The sequence below is a fragment of the Anolis carolinensis genome, chromosome 2 (genome assembly GCF_035594765.1).
Source record: "Anolis carolinensis isolate JA03-04 chromosome 2, rAnoCar3.1.pri, whole genome shotgun sequence".
NCBI lineage: Eukaryota > Metazoa > Chordata > Lepidosauria > Squamata > Dactyloidae > Anolis > Anolis carolinensis.
This window is the reverse complement of record NC_085842.1, coordinates 117,683,969-117,699,069: the sequence shown is the minus strand read 5'-3', so window position 1 is coordinate 117,699,069 and position 15,101 is coordinate 117,683,969. Positions and strand designations below refer to the sequence as shown.

The following is a 15,101-nucleotide window of genomic DNA, read 5'->3' as shown; positions in this document are numbered from 1 at the left end:
TATGATAACCTGGATTAATCTGGCAGTGTAGAATGGACCTAAATGATCTCAAGACAAACTGCTATCTCTTAATCTCAGTTCCACTTGCTGTACGGAGGGGGTGTTAATTCCAACCCTCTGGTATTTTGCTGTTATGACAATTGATGAGATCATGAATGTGAAGTGTTCTGAAAGTCAAAAAAAGCCATATATAAGAGGGGTACATTTGGCTTTCCGGGTCATTTGGATTTCAATTTCTCAAAGCCCCAGCCAGCATGGCCAATGATAAAGAGACTATGAAATCTAAATTTCAAAATATCTCCACCCCTGAGATATTAATTAATTAATTAATTAATTAATTTCAATTATTTATACCCTGCCCTTCTCACCTGAGGGGACTCAGGGTGGCTTACAAGTGGCAAATGATGCCGTTACATCGTTATACAATGAACTAAAACATTAAAACAGTCATAAAATACAATATACTAAGTTTAAAACAATGTAAAGTGCTTATGCCATTCATAACATGCCATTCAAATAGACACTGTTGGGTCTAAAGCTGAATATTCTGTGCAAGAATATAGAATGTAGGATAGTGTGGAGGGAAGCAAACAAAACCATCAGTTTCAGATGAAAAACACAAAAATATCGGAACAGGCTATAATTACATTTCATGGACAGCAGATCTTGTTCTTCCTTTTGGCTACAAAAACCAAACCACCACAGAAACAAACTGATAGCATTGGCAGGAGGGTTGGCAAATTTCACTTACCTCTAACCGAGTTCTGTCCGCATCTTTGGGCAAGCGGTTCCTCCCCCTTGTTGTCACTAGAAGCAGCTCATATGGATATATCTAGAAAAGGTGAGACAAAAATAGGCCTCTAAATCAGAGAATAGTAATCCACAAGCATGCAAAAAATGAAATGAGAGAACATTGTTTTGAGGAGACTTGTAACATCTAAGTCAGATACAAATGCTCCCCCTTGCACATTTTGATGTTTTATGCAAATATAATACAAATACTATCCTCTAAGTTTTATCCAATGTGATTTTAACTCTTGCAAAATGGTAATTAGCAGTTGCACAATGAAACTGAAATGCAGCACAAAAGTTGCTGTAATTTTAGACTGCAAAAGAACTGAATTTCCAATGAATTCAAAATGAGTTTTTATTATTTCATAGCATAGACAGTCTAATGGTGCAAAGGCTCATCTATACTGATCACTTGAGTCTGTGTGCAGTTGGATCAGCCCTGCAGCAGCTAAACATCACATGACATTTATATCCTACCCTTCTCACTCTGAAGGGGACTCAGAGCGGCGTACAAGTTATATGTACATACAATATATTATATTATTAGCATAGCAGCACAATATTAGCATTGTATAGTACTATATTGTACTAGACCACTATACTGCAATATTATTAATAATATTACATGCAATATATAAAATATAATTATTATACTGTATTATTATATTGTATTAGCAGCGTGAGCTCCCACTGTTAGCCCCAGCTTCTGCCAATCTAGCAGTTCGAAAACATGCAAATGTGAGTAGATCAATAGGTATTGCTTCTGTGGGAAGGTAACGGTGCTCCGTGCAGTCATGCTGGCCACATGACCTTGGAGATGTCTATGGACAACGCCGGCTCTTCGGCTTAGAAATGGAGATGAGCATCAACCACCAGAGTCGGACACGACTAGACTTAATGTCAGGGGAAACCTTTACCTTTATGTATTACATTATAATATTATTATCAATATTATATGTATATAAATATATTATATAATTAGCATTGCACAATATTAGTATTATATATTACTCTATTGTTGCTTGGGGGGGGGGGGGAGTGGCTCCCAACTGATAACACAGCTTAATCTGGGGCAAAGTTGCCTTAATGAGATATTGTCCTGGGTAAAGCAAAGTTAAGGAAAAGCCTGAATCTTGACCCAGAATTGTCTACAGCTGTCTTGACTGTCATCTCATGTTCACAGGCTCGGTTGGACCAGGAACATGGAATGGCAGTTCCCTGTCACCCCCCCCCCCCCCACACACACACACTCCATGTCAGCTGCGATACCTAACCTATCTTGCTCTTTAGCTCTCTGGCTATCGTCAGCCAGAGTGCTAGTGCACCAAGGGAAGGGGGGCTTTTTTCTTCCCCCCCCCCTCCCTTAGCAGCAAGGCAGGAGGGAATCCCAACTGTTCAACTATGCAGAACAGCTATGCCACTGGGCAGCTACTCCAGGGTTTTCCCAACCCACCGTGTTGTCCCTACATTAGAATATAGAAAGGCTCTTGAGTTGGTGTTAAGTCAGCATCCTAAGCAGTTGCCAGTACCCCAGAATGAAACTGACACCTCCTGTCCTTTCATGGCCCTCTGGATGCTGACTGCCATTCTGCAATATCTAACCAGGAATCAGAACAGTTTCGTGATTATAGCAATCTCTCGGTCAATAATTGCCTGAAAGAACCTCAGACTAATAGCAATTGATAAAAGAGACCAAGAGAATGCTGGCCTTAGAATCTAGGTGAGACAAATGTTTCACACCAACAGGAGAGTATGATTTCTCTTTCTATTTGGCAGGAGGGAGAACTCCCAGCAGAGTAGAGTAGCTTCCAGAAAATATGAGGCTAGGAGCAGCAGGTGGCAAAAGACATATTTGTCCCTCCTTCACCTCTTTCTTCTTCGTCTTCTTTTATTCATTAGTTCCTCAAATGCATTCCTGAAATAACCATTTATTTTCCCCAACGTGTCAAATTTCACATGGCAAATTACACTATGTAACCCATAGAATGAAAATTCTGGCTGCAGAAATTTAGTATCTTTAAACATACATGCTTCCAGATTATACTTAGACATATACATATACATATGTAGAGGAAGAGGATACGACCACCGAGAAACCCTCTATCCAAATAGGAGCTCTCAAAAGTAGTATAGCTAGCATGGAGGTGAGGATGATGTTTTCTTTTCAACATGTTCAATATGGCTTCTGTGGATTGGTATTCAGAATTTCAGAACAGCTTAGGTAGTAGCTTCTCACTTTCCAGAGAGAAAGGACCCAGAGCTTTAGAATGCTACAGTTTCCTGGGAAAGTATTACCTTGTATTCTGTAAGAGATTAAGATAAGGGAGAAAAAAAGTCAGACACAGGTTATTCTCTACTATTCTCTAGAGCTAATACTGAAAATGAGAAGCAGTTTGATGTAGTGGTATTTGAAATATTTGGCATTTGTAGGCTTGTGATGCATGATATTCTGTATAGGACAATACACACAAAGCTCTAAATAAGATATAAAGCTACACCACAGTTATCTTGATTCTTGGCTATGAATAACTACACTCAATGGTTCATACAGGCAGTTTCAAGCCTATAGTCACCCAGCCATGAATTGTTGAAACTTTAGGGATAATTACATTAAAAAACATAAAATTCATTAATTTCAGTGGGAAATAAATGAGAATAAAAATAGTACATGTATGGCTGGACTGAATTTTCATTGGAAACTAAAATCTCATGCTGTGGTCCTCTAGTGCACCTAGTATCAAAATCTGGATGTTCTGTTTTTCAACACACAGTCTTGAATTCTTGTATCTTTGTCTGAGATGAAATCACAAATTATTGTTGTGTGCAAATTGCCTTTAAAATGATTTCACAAGGTCTGAAATCTAGCAAGCAATAACCACCTCTGTTGCATTACTTTCTTAAATTAAAAAAATCTGGAAAATCCTTCTAAAACATCACATTTATCTAATATACTGGCGTCATACTCTCTAGAAAGAACAAATCAGAGGTGGATATTTTAGGTCCCTATTTCACAAGTCCTATCACCCCCCCCCCCCCCATTTTTATTTAAGTTCTTCCACTCACCTCGCATCCCCCAGTTGACAGCATTTGTGCTGTCATAGTGGAAAAGCTCGGCGCTGGGAGGCTGTAGAGGAAATAACAGGAGAGCGAAAATAGCAGTCAATATGGGAGAGAATTCCATTAATGGTCCCTCAGCTCTTCTAGATTGGCCTCCATTAAATGTCTGCCAGTAAATGTGTGTAGCAAGAGTAGAGATTAGTGGCTGTTTTAGACATTTACATGAATTTGTTAGCATGATGTGCATCAAATGCTTCAGCTGTACTTCATTTTTTTTTTAAAAAAGGGAAATCAGCCTGCCATGTTGTTTAGCAAACCTTGCAAATGCTGATTTTGCTTAATGGCTATCTTGTCAGCTTCAGAAATGCTCCCCTTTACATTTTGATTTTAAAAAACTAAGTTGGGTTCATAAGCAATAATCAGTTGAAATCAAAAATACTTGTTCTTCCATTAAAAATTCAAGAAGAATTTGCCTGCAACCTGTGCAGGGAGAAAAGGGTTAATCTACTTGCTTTGGGGGTGGGGGAAGGAAAGGATATGTATTACATGCATGTGTGTGAACCGACCATATTGGAAACAAGAGATAAATGGATATGGGTCAATTTCAGGCACACGGCCCACTTTGCAACCTGGGATCCCCAAAACACCCCATTGTGGCCCCCCAATTCAGGTGAATAAAGAAAAGCCAACAGAGTATATTCTCCTGCAAACTAAGCATGCTAGCATGGCATGAAAAGTGTTGCAGATGTGCTAAATAAACCAGTACATCAATCTCTTTAGTATGCAAATTTGCTTTAATCTTTAATAAATGGTAACATTAGATGTATACCATAGAATTGCCTTAAATTATTTTTAATTTATTATCAATAATTGTTTGATATGTATGCCTATTTTATATACCTATATATCTGGGTTGCGTTAGAAATTATCGGTGAAAAGGGGTTGAGAGTGGGAAAAGTTTAGGAAGCCCTGTCCTAGAGTACAGGGTGAAATAACTAAAACAGCCCATTTTTTTCTTGAGAACAATCCTATGGAACAGCTTAGGTTGAGAGTCACTGCACCCAGTCTCCAGGTCCCTGAACTAATATATTCTATGAATCCCGCCAGCCTGATAAAATGCGTTCTTCAGAAGAAGCCCAAGATATTTGGCTACTTGAGATGGGCAAGATGCTCTGGTACTCATTCCATGTAGAAATTGAATGGTCTGGCAAGTGAATCCAACTGCTGGCAATGGGGAAGCCTCATCTATTCCACTTGAAGGATGCAGCTAGTTGTGTCTGTCAGTCTGTGGATGTGAAATGTAGACTGCTTGGTACAAACAACAATTTCTCCCAATCCCAGCAATGATGTCACCTAGGATAGCTACCTCATTTTGTCTAATGGTAGGAGCAGCCAATTCCCAGGGAGGTGTTACACGTGTTATATTTCTCACCAAGCGTTGTGTAAATATGATTTAGTCTCATTTAACAGCCACTTGTTTTGTAAGCTTCAGGACTGATCTTTGACCTTTCCTCCATTTCTGTACAGTAGAAAGGTTATGAAGACGTACAGAATATTCTGTCCAGTTGGATTCAGGAAGCTTGGCTGTGTCTTTTTGGGTCCTTCATTACTGGGAATCTAATCTGCTCAGAACATCTCCATGGCTGTTTCCCAACCCTAGACCCCTGGAAAAGATGTGAATGCTTGTGTCCAAGGAGGAAAGGCACACACTTCACTTCTGCTTGTTGCACTACAGATTGCCTAACTTTAGCAACAGGGATAATTTCTTGAACTCCTTTTATTTTCCAAAAGGATTGCAAACAGGCCTGCTTTCTATGAGCATGACCAGAAGTGGCTGTGCTTGGTGGCTGAGAGCCCATTGGCATTCTTACCCTGTGCAGCCCATTCCGTCTGTAAGCAGGAAGAGAGGCAGATTTTGAAATGAGGGGATCTAAGGAAGAAAGATAAAGCAAATTCAGAACCTAGAAAACAAGAGGCATGGCTGACTTGGTTAGGAAAGGCTTCAATGAGAAGAGCACTTTGCACCCAGGTAGATAGAAAATCCTTCTGAGTTGGGTCACCTCAGACTGTGTACTAAAGGGCTGGCCCTCCTTCAACCCTGTATGTGTGGACACACTTATGACAAACCTCACATCAAGGCAGAAACATAATCACTGAACTAAAGCCCGAAATTGAAGGTTTTGTAGTCTTTCCCTCCCCTTCATCTTACATTTTGTATTCTCGTGCAGAGTATGCTGCTATAGCCCCACAGACTCTCTGTACATCCAGGGCTCTTTGTCTAAAACAGATGAACAAGGACAAGGTAAAAGAGGCTGGGAATAGAGATCCACATACCACTGTCTGCCAGGTAATGTGTCCGTGGTGCTGTGGGAAGAGAAAACAACAAGTCAGACATGACTTGGGATATATTTTTTCACTGTACTGGCTCTGTGTGTAGCCTTAAAGCTGACTGACATATCATGTGAAGGAAGCTTGGTGGAAATAGGGAGATACTCTGACACAGCTATGGAAGTACTATTGTAATTGTAGAAATTTCTGCTCATTATTCCAATTCTTAGTTACAACAAGTATATACAACCTTCTCATACATCAGGACCATTGGTGTCGAATTTCCATCTTTAATTCAACAGAGCAGCTCAGAAAATAAGCAGCATTTTCACTTTAGATGGAGTCTTTCCCCTTTAGACAAAAACTCCTGTGTGTTTTGTTTACAAATAGATGTGTACTTATGAAATTCTTTTCCAAAAATGTATGTGGGTTTTTTGTATATAAATGATTCATTTGCACATGTACAAAAACTCTACCATTTCCAGATAAGTGATTTTTGCACAAAATTTCTGATTTTTTTGTACTAAACACAGCACTCTCCCCCATCAAAATGTTTTTATATGTAACAGTGCTGCTGTTTTGCTGAAAAATAGCAATCCTAGCCTCTCAAAATAGCATTTTTGTGCAAAATCGTTGTTTTTGTGAAAACCAACAATCATGTACACAAAAAACAATATATAGTGCTTTTATCCCACATTTTGAAACCACCCACCCCAGCCTAAAATTATTGCACAAAGAAGCCACAGGTATTTGTGAATGGAATAAATAATCTACAGGATAGATACACCCCAAGTCTTCTAATTTTCTGGGCAAAGTTCCTGGATCCAAAGGCTACTTTTTAAAAAGACTAATGGAAAAGCTACATGATTGCCTGCCATGTGAGGCTCAGCCTTCAATGATTTAAAAAGGCTGCTGTTCCATTGTTGATAGTGCCACCTAGTGCCAAAGGGGAGCCAGTTCCCACCGTGGAGAGATTTCACCTGCACCTCCAACTTGCCCCTCACCCACACTCCTCTTTGCATGAAAGGAAGAAAGAAAGGTGGGATAATGTGGCAGCTCATCAAAGATTAATGAAAGACTCCTTCAGAGTCTGCTTGGTAAGGGGCTTTAGGGAATGCTATCGCGTGAGTGCTGTGCAGGTGAAAAGGTACACATGTTAAGCCTGGGATTCATAACGCAGTTAAACAGAGATACACAGGCATGCAAGCACGCACATAGACAGGATTATATGGGCAGTGAAATGCATTCCAACATCTTATAATATATGATTCTGGTAAGTATCATTTTTTCTTCCCAGATTTATTTACCAACACAAACACTAGATGGCAGCACAATAAATATCCACAATTCCTGAAGTGTAGAAACCAGGAAAAACATGGCATATCCCTGCTTTGTACAATATACAACAGTTGGGGAATCTCTCCAACAAAGAATCTCTCCAAACACCTACTGGATCAATTAGGCATAAAGGTAAGCATAAAAGACAAGAATGGCCCAGAAACATTATAAAATATACAAGCCACTCAACTGGCAAATGATCTGATTAGTCATCGTAAGATCACAAAACTATCTTTTAATAAAGCATACCAAAAGAACACCAGCAAAAAAGGACAGTCCATTCCAAGTTCAAAATATTAAGAAGAATGCAAGTTTCTGAAAGCGAGCAATAAAGTTTATAATGAAAGAGCTGGGAAAAGGAAGATTAAATGCCTGCTACTGAGCAAGGATGATCTCAATGCCAAGTGGATGTATTTAGGAAGACAATGTCATGTGTAGGGAGCTATGCTGGCTGTCTTTTGCACCATTGGGAAGGGTCGATTTCAAACTATCCATTATTCTGTGAATATATTCCTTCTTGTCTGTCATAGCCAACTAGAGACTCTCAAACCTGAATAATGCTGCTCCCTTTTTTGCTCCCACTGCTCTATAAAGAGTTGGGGAGGAGCGGGTTCCCAGGCTAGGAAATATTGGTGGGCAGGAAAAGAGCTACAAACAGGGATGTAAATTTACCGTTACTTTGAAAATGAGAACTCTGAATCACAGAGAATCGCTCCCCACAGAAACCTGACCAGTCTTTCTTAACATTTTCATTTCCACTGCAGTTCTCTTTTCTGCAGTCTCACAATCCCTGCCTATGAATGTTATATGGAGAAAATAAAAATCTAGCTGGAACCAACACATCCACAGAGAAAAAAAGAAGGTTCTGATTTAATTAAGTTCTTCCAGGAGGATTGAAAAGCTTGATTTCCTGCAGTCATAGCTATTGAGGAACAGCCTTTTCCAGTGCCATAGGCAGAATACTAGAGCAGAATTGACACCGTTTTATGATTAGTATATCTTGCCTCTGACTTTTCCTGCAAGCAATCATCTTTAACTTTGCCATACTGTAGTGACTGATAGCTCATAAAAAGGCAACCTCTCTGTGCTATGTGTTTTGAGCAGCTGACCCTCTGTTGGTAGGCTGGGCATGTGCCCCCCCTCCCCCATTGTAATTGGGTGTCTGTTGTTACTTACAACCATTTAAGGAGCTTTCATAGCCAGCAGTATGCAGAGCTTCTCGACTGCCAGCTGAACTGCGGGGTGGCGTCCATGGGTCGGCATAGGAATTGGATCGGGCCTTCATTTCTTCCTTCAGTATCAATCTGCCAATCCCAGTGTGGATCTAGACATCACAAAAGGTGAAGAAAAGAAATGCAATACATATTTGTAATTAATTTTACACTGCAGCAGGGAACAGATCCATAAGTGGTGGAGAAGGAATATCACATAGTTCAACTATGGGCTCATGTTCTGCCTCGTGCAGCTGCTCTTGTACTCTGTTATGGGTGTGGAGGTGATGGCAAGGTAGATGGGAGGAGAGGACTAAGACAATAACTAAGCAGATTTTGAGGCCTTGGAGATATAACTGAAACTAACTACTTTCTTCAAAAACAATTTCCCAAGCTCTGGATACATGAAGGCAGTTCTCATTTTAGAAGAAATTCCAGTGGCACTGAGTCTGTTATGTACTGAAGTAACTTGCAGTCCAAGACACATGGGTCTAGCAAAATATAATCACACAAAATGGTAAAAATGCAATAAAGCATTATTCAAAAGTTGAGATAGTGTCACTGTTGAAATAATTTCCAGGGATCTGCACCTGCAAAATCCAGTGAATCCAGCCCAGAAAATACACTCTTGATTTTACCACCATTCAGCTGCTCCAAAATGTAAACTCCTGTTCTTGGGCCACTGATTGCTTCTGGCTATTTCATGTTCATGGACAGTAGAAAACAAGAGACGAGACTGTGGGTTTATTGGTTATTTTTGTTGTTCACCTTCATGTCATTTCTGATCTATCATGGGGTTTTCTGAGTCTGAGAGTGTGTAACTCGCCCAGGGCAGGTTTTCGTGATGAGTAGGGATTTGAACCCTGGTCTCCAAAATCATATTCCAGTGCTCAAACCACTACACCACATTGGATCCTCAAAGATAAAAACCAAATAGCAATGCCCTTTCTGTCTCCTTTTCTAAAGTTCTTACTCATGTATAGTAATAGAAACTGGCACAATGAGTAAAGACCTTGAAGGACAAAAGAATATTTGGCTGAAAGAGCTGGAAAAACATATCCAAGCTCAGCATAAAAAGGGTGAAGGTGAATCAATGAAGTTAAGCACTCACTTTATGCATCCCTCGATCAAACCCATCTTCTTCTCCTCCTGATGAGAATCTCCGTACTCGTGGTGCTACAAAAATGAAGATAGGATACATAGGATTGAGAAAAGAATGATCTAGGAACAGCTTATAACAAAAGTGAGAAATATAGGAAATTTGTTAGGGGAATGGAAAAGTTTAGACATGGTTTTCTGGGATTCCAAGGGACAGGAAGTTTTCAAACACGACGCTTTGGATACACAGAAGCTTGTTCCTTTTAACGTTTTAAATTGGGAAGCTCAAAATGCAATATACAAAAAGTGGAAGCTGCAAAAGTTGATAGGGCTGGTTTTGACCTATAAAGTCCTATACAGCTTGGATCCAAGTTCTTTGAAGACTGTGTTTCTCTCTATGAACCTGTTAGAACACTACGGAATGAGGAAGTACAGCCACTAGTGGACGGTGAAGCAACAGCTCCCCCTGTGGCTGGAATCGTGAAGCTGGAAAAATGTTAAATGCCTCTGTGTCTGTCTATACTGTATGTTGTTTGTCTGTTGGCATTGAATGTTTGCCATATATGTGTTCATTGTAATCCGCCCTGAGTCCCCTTCGGGGTGAGAAGGGCGGAATATAAATACTGTAAATAAATAAATACGGTCCTCAAGGGAGTGCCTTCTCTCTGTCCCACCAGCTGCTCAAGTGCGTTTGGTGGGAATAATGGAGAGGGCCTTTTTGGTGGCTGTAGTGAGAATATTGAACTCCCTCCCAAGAGAGACCAGGATGGCTCCATCCCTGATTGCTTTTCGCAGGAATTTGAAGACATATATCTGCCATCAGGCATTCAGGGAATTATGAGGTGCTGACTGTAAAGGATGCTGTGAGTGGAATTTTGGGGAGGGGTGTTTGTGTGTCTAGTTTTTAATGTAATTTTAATTGTATTTTAACTGTATTTTAATTTTGATACTCATGACACAAACATTTAATTGTTATTTTAATTTTTATATTCATATGTAAATATATTTGCCTTTTTAAAAAATGTATTGTATAGGGTCATGTCATTGTTAGTGACCTTGAGTCACTATGGAGAGAAAGATGAGATTAAAAATAAAGATGATGATGATGATGATGATGATGATGATGATGATGATGATGATAATAATAATAATAATAATAATAATAATTTTCAGGTTTTAGTGCCCTGGCATTAAATACTTACCTTTTGGTGATCCTTGGAAAGTCCAGTACTCAGTCTCAGAATGGTAATATGGATCTGGAGAATAGGCTGGGCTATATTTGGAGGTCTGGGCAATATCCTCACTGGTTTTGCTTTTCGTAGCTGCAGAGTGAGTATCTGTAAAAGCAACATATAAAATGAATAAGAAAGACATAAAGATAAACTGATTGATTTAAGAGGCTGTGTCTCAAACAACAAAGTATACCACAAGTTTTGTTTGTTTATGTCTGTGACAATCCTAATCCTGTATAAAGGAAGGGTTGGAGGGTCCAGTATTTAATATAAAAAGGGAGCAATATTCAGGGGAGACAAACATGCTCGATCCAGACACTGTTGCCCTCCCCTAGTAATACTCCCTCCTTTCCACACGGCTCCTTCCACATGTTTTCCTTACTGTGGAAAATCCACAAGGGAGAAAGAGACAGAATATGCAGCATCTCTAACTCTTTTGAGTAAGAGCCTCTTCCGGTGGAACCACCCTTTGCTCAAATTGTCAAGTGGTAACATTCATCCTTTGACAGTGTTTCTTAGAGAGACAAACTGGTGTCGTAATAAATGGCAGTATCTCCATAAAGCTTAGGCACCCTTGGCAAAAATGCAAGTGACTTTAACCATAACCCCTGCTACCATAATCTCGATATGACTTTATTTTAAAAAATATTTGCATGTTGTTTCTTATCATGGGATCTCAAGCCAGTGTATAAAATCAACTTAAAACAACTGAAAACAATTGAAAACAGAATAAAATCATATTAGGTTGAAAAGGTTTAAACTATCTATGTCTACACTTTGGCTTGAATTAATAAAACATGTTTTAACCTAGTCCTAGAAGGATGCCAGTGTCAGTGCCAACCAGACCTCCAAGGAAAGCTGAGATGCGATAGTAAACAATACTTCTGATATAGATAGCAGGAGTTGGGGCCTAATAGACAGCAGAGCTTGGGGGATGAGGGAAGGCCAGCCCTCCATATCCATAGATTTTGTATCCATGGATTGAAATTATTTTTTGTCAGATTATATATGGGACACTCTTCACTGTGTCATTTTATTTAATGGGACTTGAGCATCCAGGGATTTTGGTATCCATGAGAAGTCCTGGAACCAAACCCTAGCACATATCAAAAGTCCATTGCCCACACATATCTTTAGAGGTCGCGGTGCAGCCCTTTTCTACAAGCCATTCATACATTTGCTTGAAAAAGAAACAACAAGGAGAGCAGGACTATACCATGGTGTTACATGGGTTGAGAGGATATATTACACAGGCATGGGTTGAGGGGATATACTGTATTTCTTATTTTGAAGAAAATCTGTCTGGCCAATTCATGCCGCAAAGTGTTGTTTGCAGTAAACTTATAGGGCCAAAGAGCAACAAACATTGAACAGTGTACACATAATTTTTTTTCTTTTTCAATATGAATCCACTAAAGCAATCATGTTTTGCTTCTGGACTTACCTCTATTCAAAAAGATCAGATTTCCCCAACACACACATACAGACGCCTATATTTTCATTACAGTGTAATTAATTTGGAACAATTTTCATCAATTGTTCAAGACGTGAGTTAAGCAATAACTGACTGGAGTGACTTGAATTTTGAATATATGCCCTTAAATGTACATTAAGGCATCAGGCAAAACTCCAGATTTTGTATACAAAAGGATATTTATAGAGCACTTAGAAATCTGTAATCTGCATTACATTATTGTTATAAATAGCTCTACAAGAATAAGAGAGGTTTTTTAAAAACAAAAATCACAGAAAACTATTTTATGTTCCTAGTGGAGAGCAGCATTGTTAGTTTTCAATCTCAAAAGGTTGACTGGGAAAAGTCAGAGGGATTCTCTTGGGAACATGCATGGTGGGATCACCACTATAAGGAAAAGAGGCAATGGCAGCTACTTACAACACAGTGGGGCGCAGCCAGCCAGCAGGGCAGGGTGTTAGGCAAACAGCAAAATATGAAAGGGGAAAGGAAAAAAGAGGAGGATACACTTGGTTACTACAATAACGGGAAAGCCGCAAGACCTCTAAAACAGAAAAAGGATCTGGCTAGCAGAGGGCACTTCTCCTCTTGTGACCCAGAACATTGCTTCCAATAAGAGAAACTCCGTAGTTTTCTGTAGGCAAGAGCGCCCTGCCTTGAACTAAGGCAAGCCTTGAAGCTCCTGCAGTGCCTCTTCCTTTATTCCATGCACAGATCGGTTGTTCTTCTAGCTTCTTCCACTTACGTTTTTGTATTGTTTATATTACATATCTTAATCATTATCTAATTTCATATTTATCAGTGATGTCCCGTTGAATTATACAGTGTTCCTTCACTACTTTGCGGTTCACTTTTCGCAGATTCGCTGTTTTGCAGTTTTTCAATAAACTCTAAAAGACTATTATAAATCATAATAATTACAATTTACAGTCTAAGGAAGGGAGGAAGGAGAAGCCAAAGGGAGAGAAAAGGAGCCAAGCAGCAACGGGAGGAGAAGGAGGCGATTTATCAACACACGATTGGTGGATAAAGACTTAAAATAGTGTATAACTACTAAAATAATGTATAAATATTAAAATAAATATAGTGTCCCTACTTTGCGGATTTTCACTTATTGCGGGTGGTCCAGGAACCTAACCCCAGCAATAAGTGAGGGAACACTGTAACTAATATATTTATGGTGTTTTACTTCCCTCTATGTATTAGGATTTGTTGTTATTGTTGTTTTGATTTAATTTTGTGATGTCATTGTGTATTTATATTTTATATTGTGTTTTCTCTGTTGTAAGCCACCCCATGTTCCCTCGGGGAGAGGGGGCAATATATAAATAAAGCATTATTATTATTATTATTATTATTATTATTATTATTATTATTATTATTAGCCTACTGAGAAATACACCTGGAACCTATTTAGATCAAGTGACCAGTTAGAGCATTAGTGACACTACTCTTATTCCATCATCTCCTATATATTTGCCAGTAATAATACATTGGTTAAGGTTCAATCCTGAAACAGACCTTCCTCCTTTAAAATGAAGATTTCCTGAGGCTGTGTAAGCAAATGCATTTTTATTAAAAAGAAGAAGAGGAAAAGAAAGGAAATTAAAGGAAAGGAAAGAACAACCCCAATAGAATTCTGATTCAACCTCAGGCTGGACATCGAATAGTTGGCTGTATGCCTTCTCATATTGATTGATGCTCCCAGTGAGGTAACCTCCAGTTTATACTGATCTTTTACTTTTCTTGGGTTATTTTTGCAAAGAATTCCATATTTTGTGTGAGCCACTATCCCATGTGTTCCTCCCGTGGTATTCCAGTAATCTTCAAGGGCACATGTTTCCACATTTTAAAGAAATTAATACTGTGAGATAAACAGCAGAAAAGCACTTCCCATGTCACTAGTGGGACCATTCAGGCCCATATCATTGTCTGACATATCCAGTTAGATACTTTCATACATTGTCTCTATCCACTGAAACTGTTATCAACTATGTGTTGTAGAAGACTTTCATGGCCGGAATCACAGGGTTGTTGTGTGTTTTCCGGGCTGTATGGCCACATTCCAGAAGCATTCTCCCCTGACACTATGGCAGGCATCCTCAGAGGTAGTGAGGTATATTGGAAAAAAACTAGGCAAGGAAGGTTTATATATCTGTGGAAGGTCCAGGTTGGGAGAAGGAACTCTTGTCTGTTGGAGGCCAGTGTGCATGTTGAAATTAATCACCAACATGAATCTGGCAAGGCCATTAATGCTAATCAAGGCCATACAGCCCGGAAAACACACCACAACCCTGTTACCATCTATCCTGCTGAATAAGAATGAAGTCCACCTTTCAGCTGCAACACTTACCTTCCTTTTATGTTCCCTTATTTTTTCTATTAACAAATCATGTCACTTCTCCCTTTATGTAATATGACAAAAATATGGCTCCTCCTCCATGTGCCCTTGGCACAAACTTTGGTCCTTGGTTTGATCATCTTTAATTTTGACTACTACAGCCTTCTCATATCTGGTCTTTGTCCATGACCATTGATGCAACATTCTTACTGACACCATTTTATCTCACT

At 39.3% G+C, this 15,101-nt stretch overlaps 1 protein-coding gene across 11 annotated transcripts in view; it reads right to left on the bottom strand.

Annotated features, from left to right (window-relative positions):
- The window catches only part of ablim3 (actin binding LIM protein family member 3), a 185,123-nt gene that overhangs the window by 2,474 nt on the left and 167,548 nt on the right, over nucleotides 1–15,101 (bottom strand). For 5 of the 11 annotated variants that reach the window (XR_010002803.1, XR_010002809.1, XR_010002808.1 and 2 more), the window contains 7 exons: nucleotides 11,027–11,161; nucleotides 9,838–9,902; nucleotides 8,692–8,839; nucleotides 6,184–6,213; nucleotides 5,721–5,779; nucleotides 3,856–3,916; nucleotides 752–3,095 (listed from right to left, as the gene is read on the bottom strand). Coding sequence is in view for 1 of the 11 variants with exons in the window: in XM_062970447.1 (XP_062826517.1) it covers nucleotides 752–832; nucleotides 3,088–3,095; nucleotides 3,856–3,916; nucleotides 5,721–5,779; nucleotides 6,184–6,213; nucleotides 8,692–8,839; nucleotides 9,838–9,902; nucleotides 11,027–11,161 (587 nt within the window). In the remaining 10 variants the exon portion in view is untranslated. The remainder of the gene's footprint in view (nucleotides 1–751; nucleotides 3,096–3,855; nucleotides 3,917–5,720; nucleotides 5,780–6,183; nucleotides 6,214–8,691; nucleotides 8,840–9,837; nucleotides 9,903–11,026; nucleotides 11,162–15,101) is intronic. The other 6 variants (XR_010002806.1, XR_010002807.1, XR_010002810.1 and 3 more) reach the window with 3 other exon arrangements.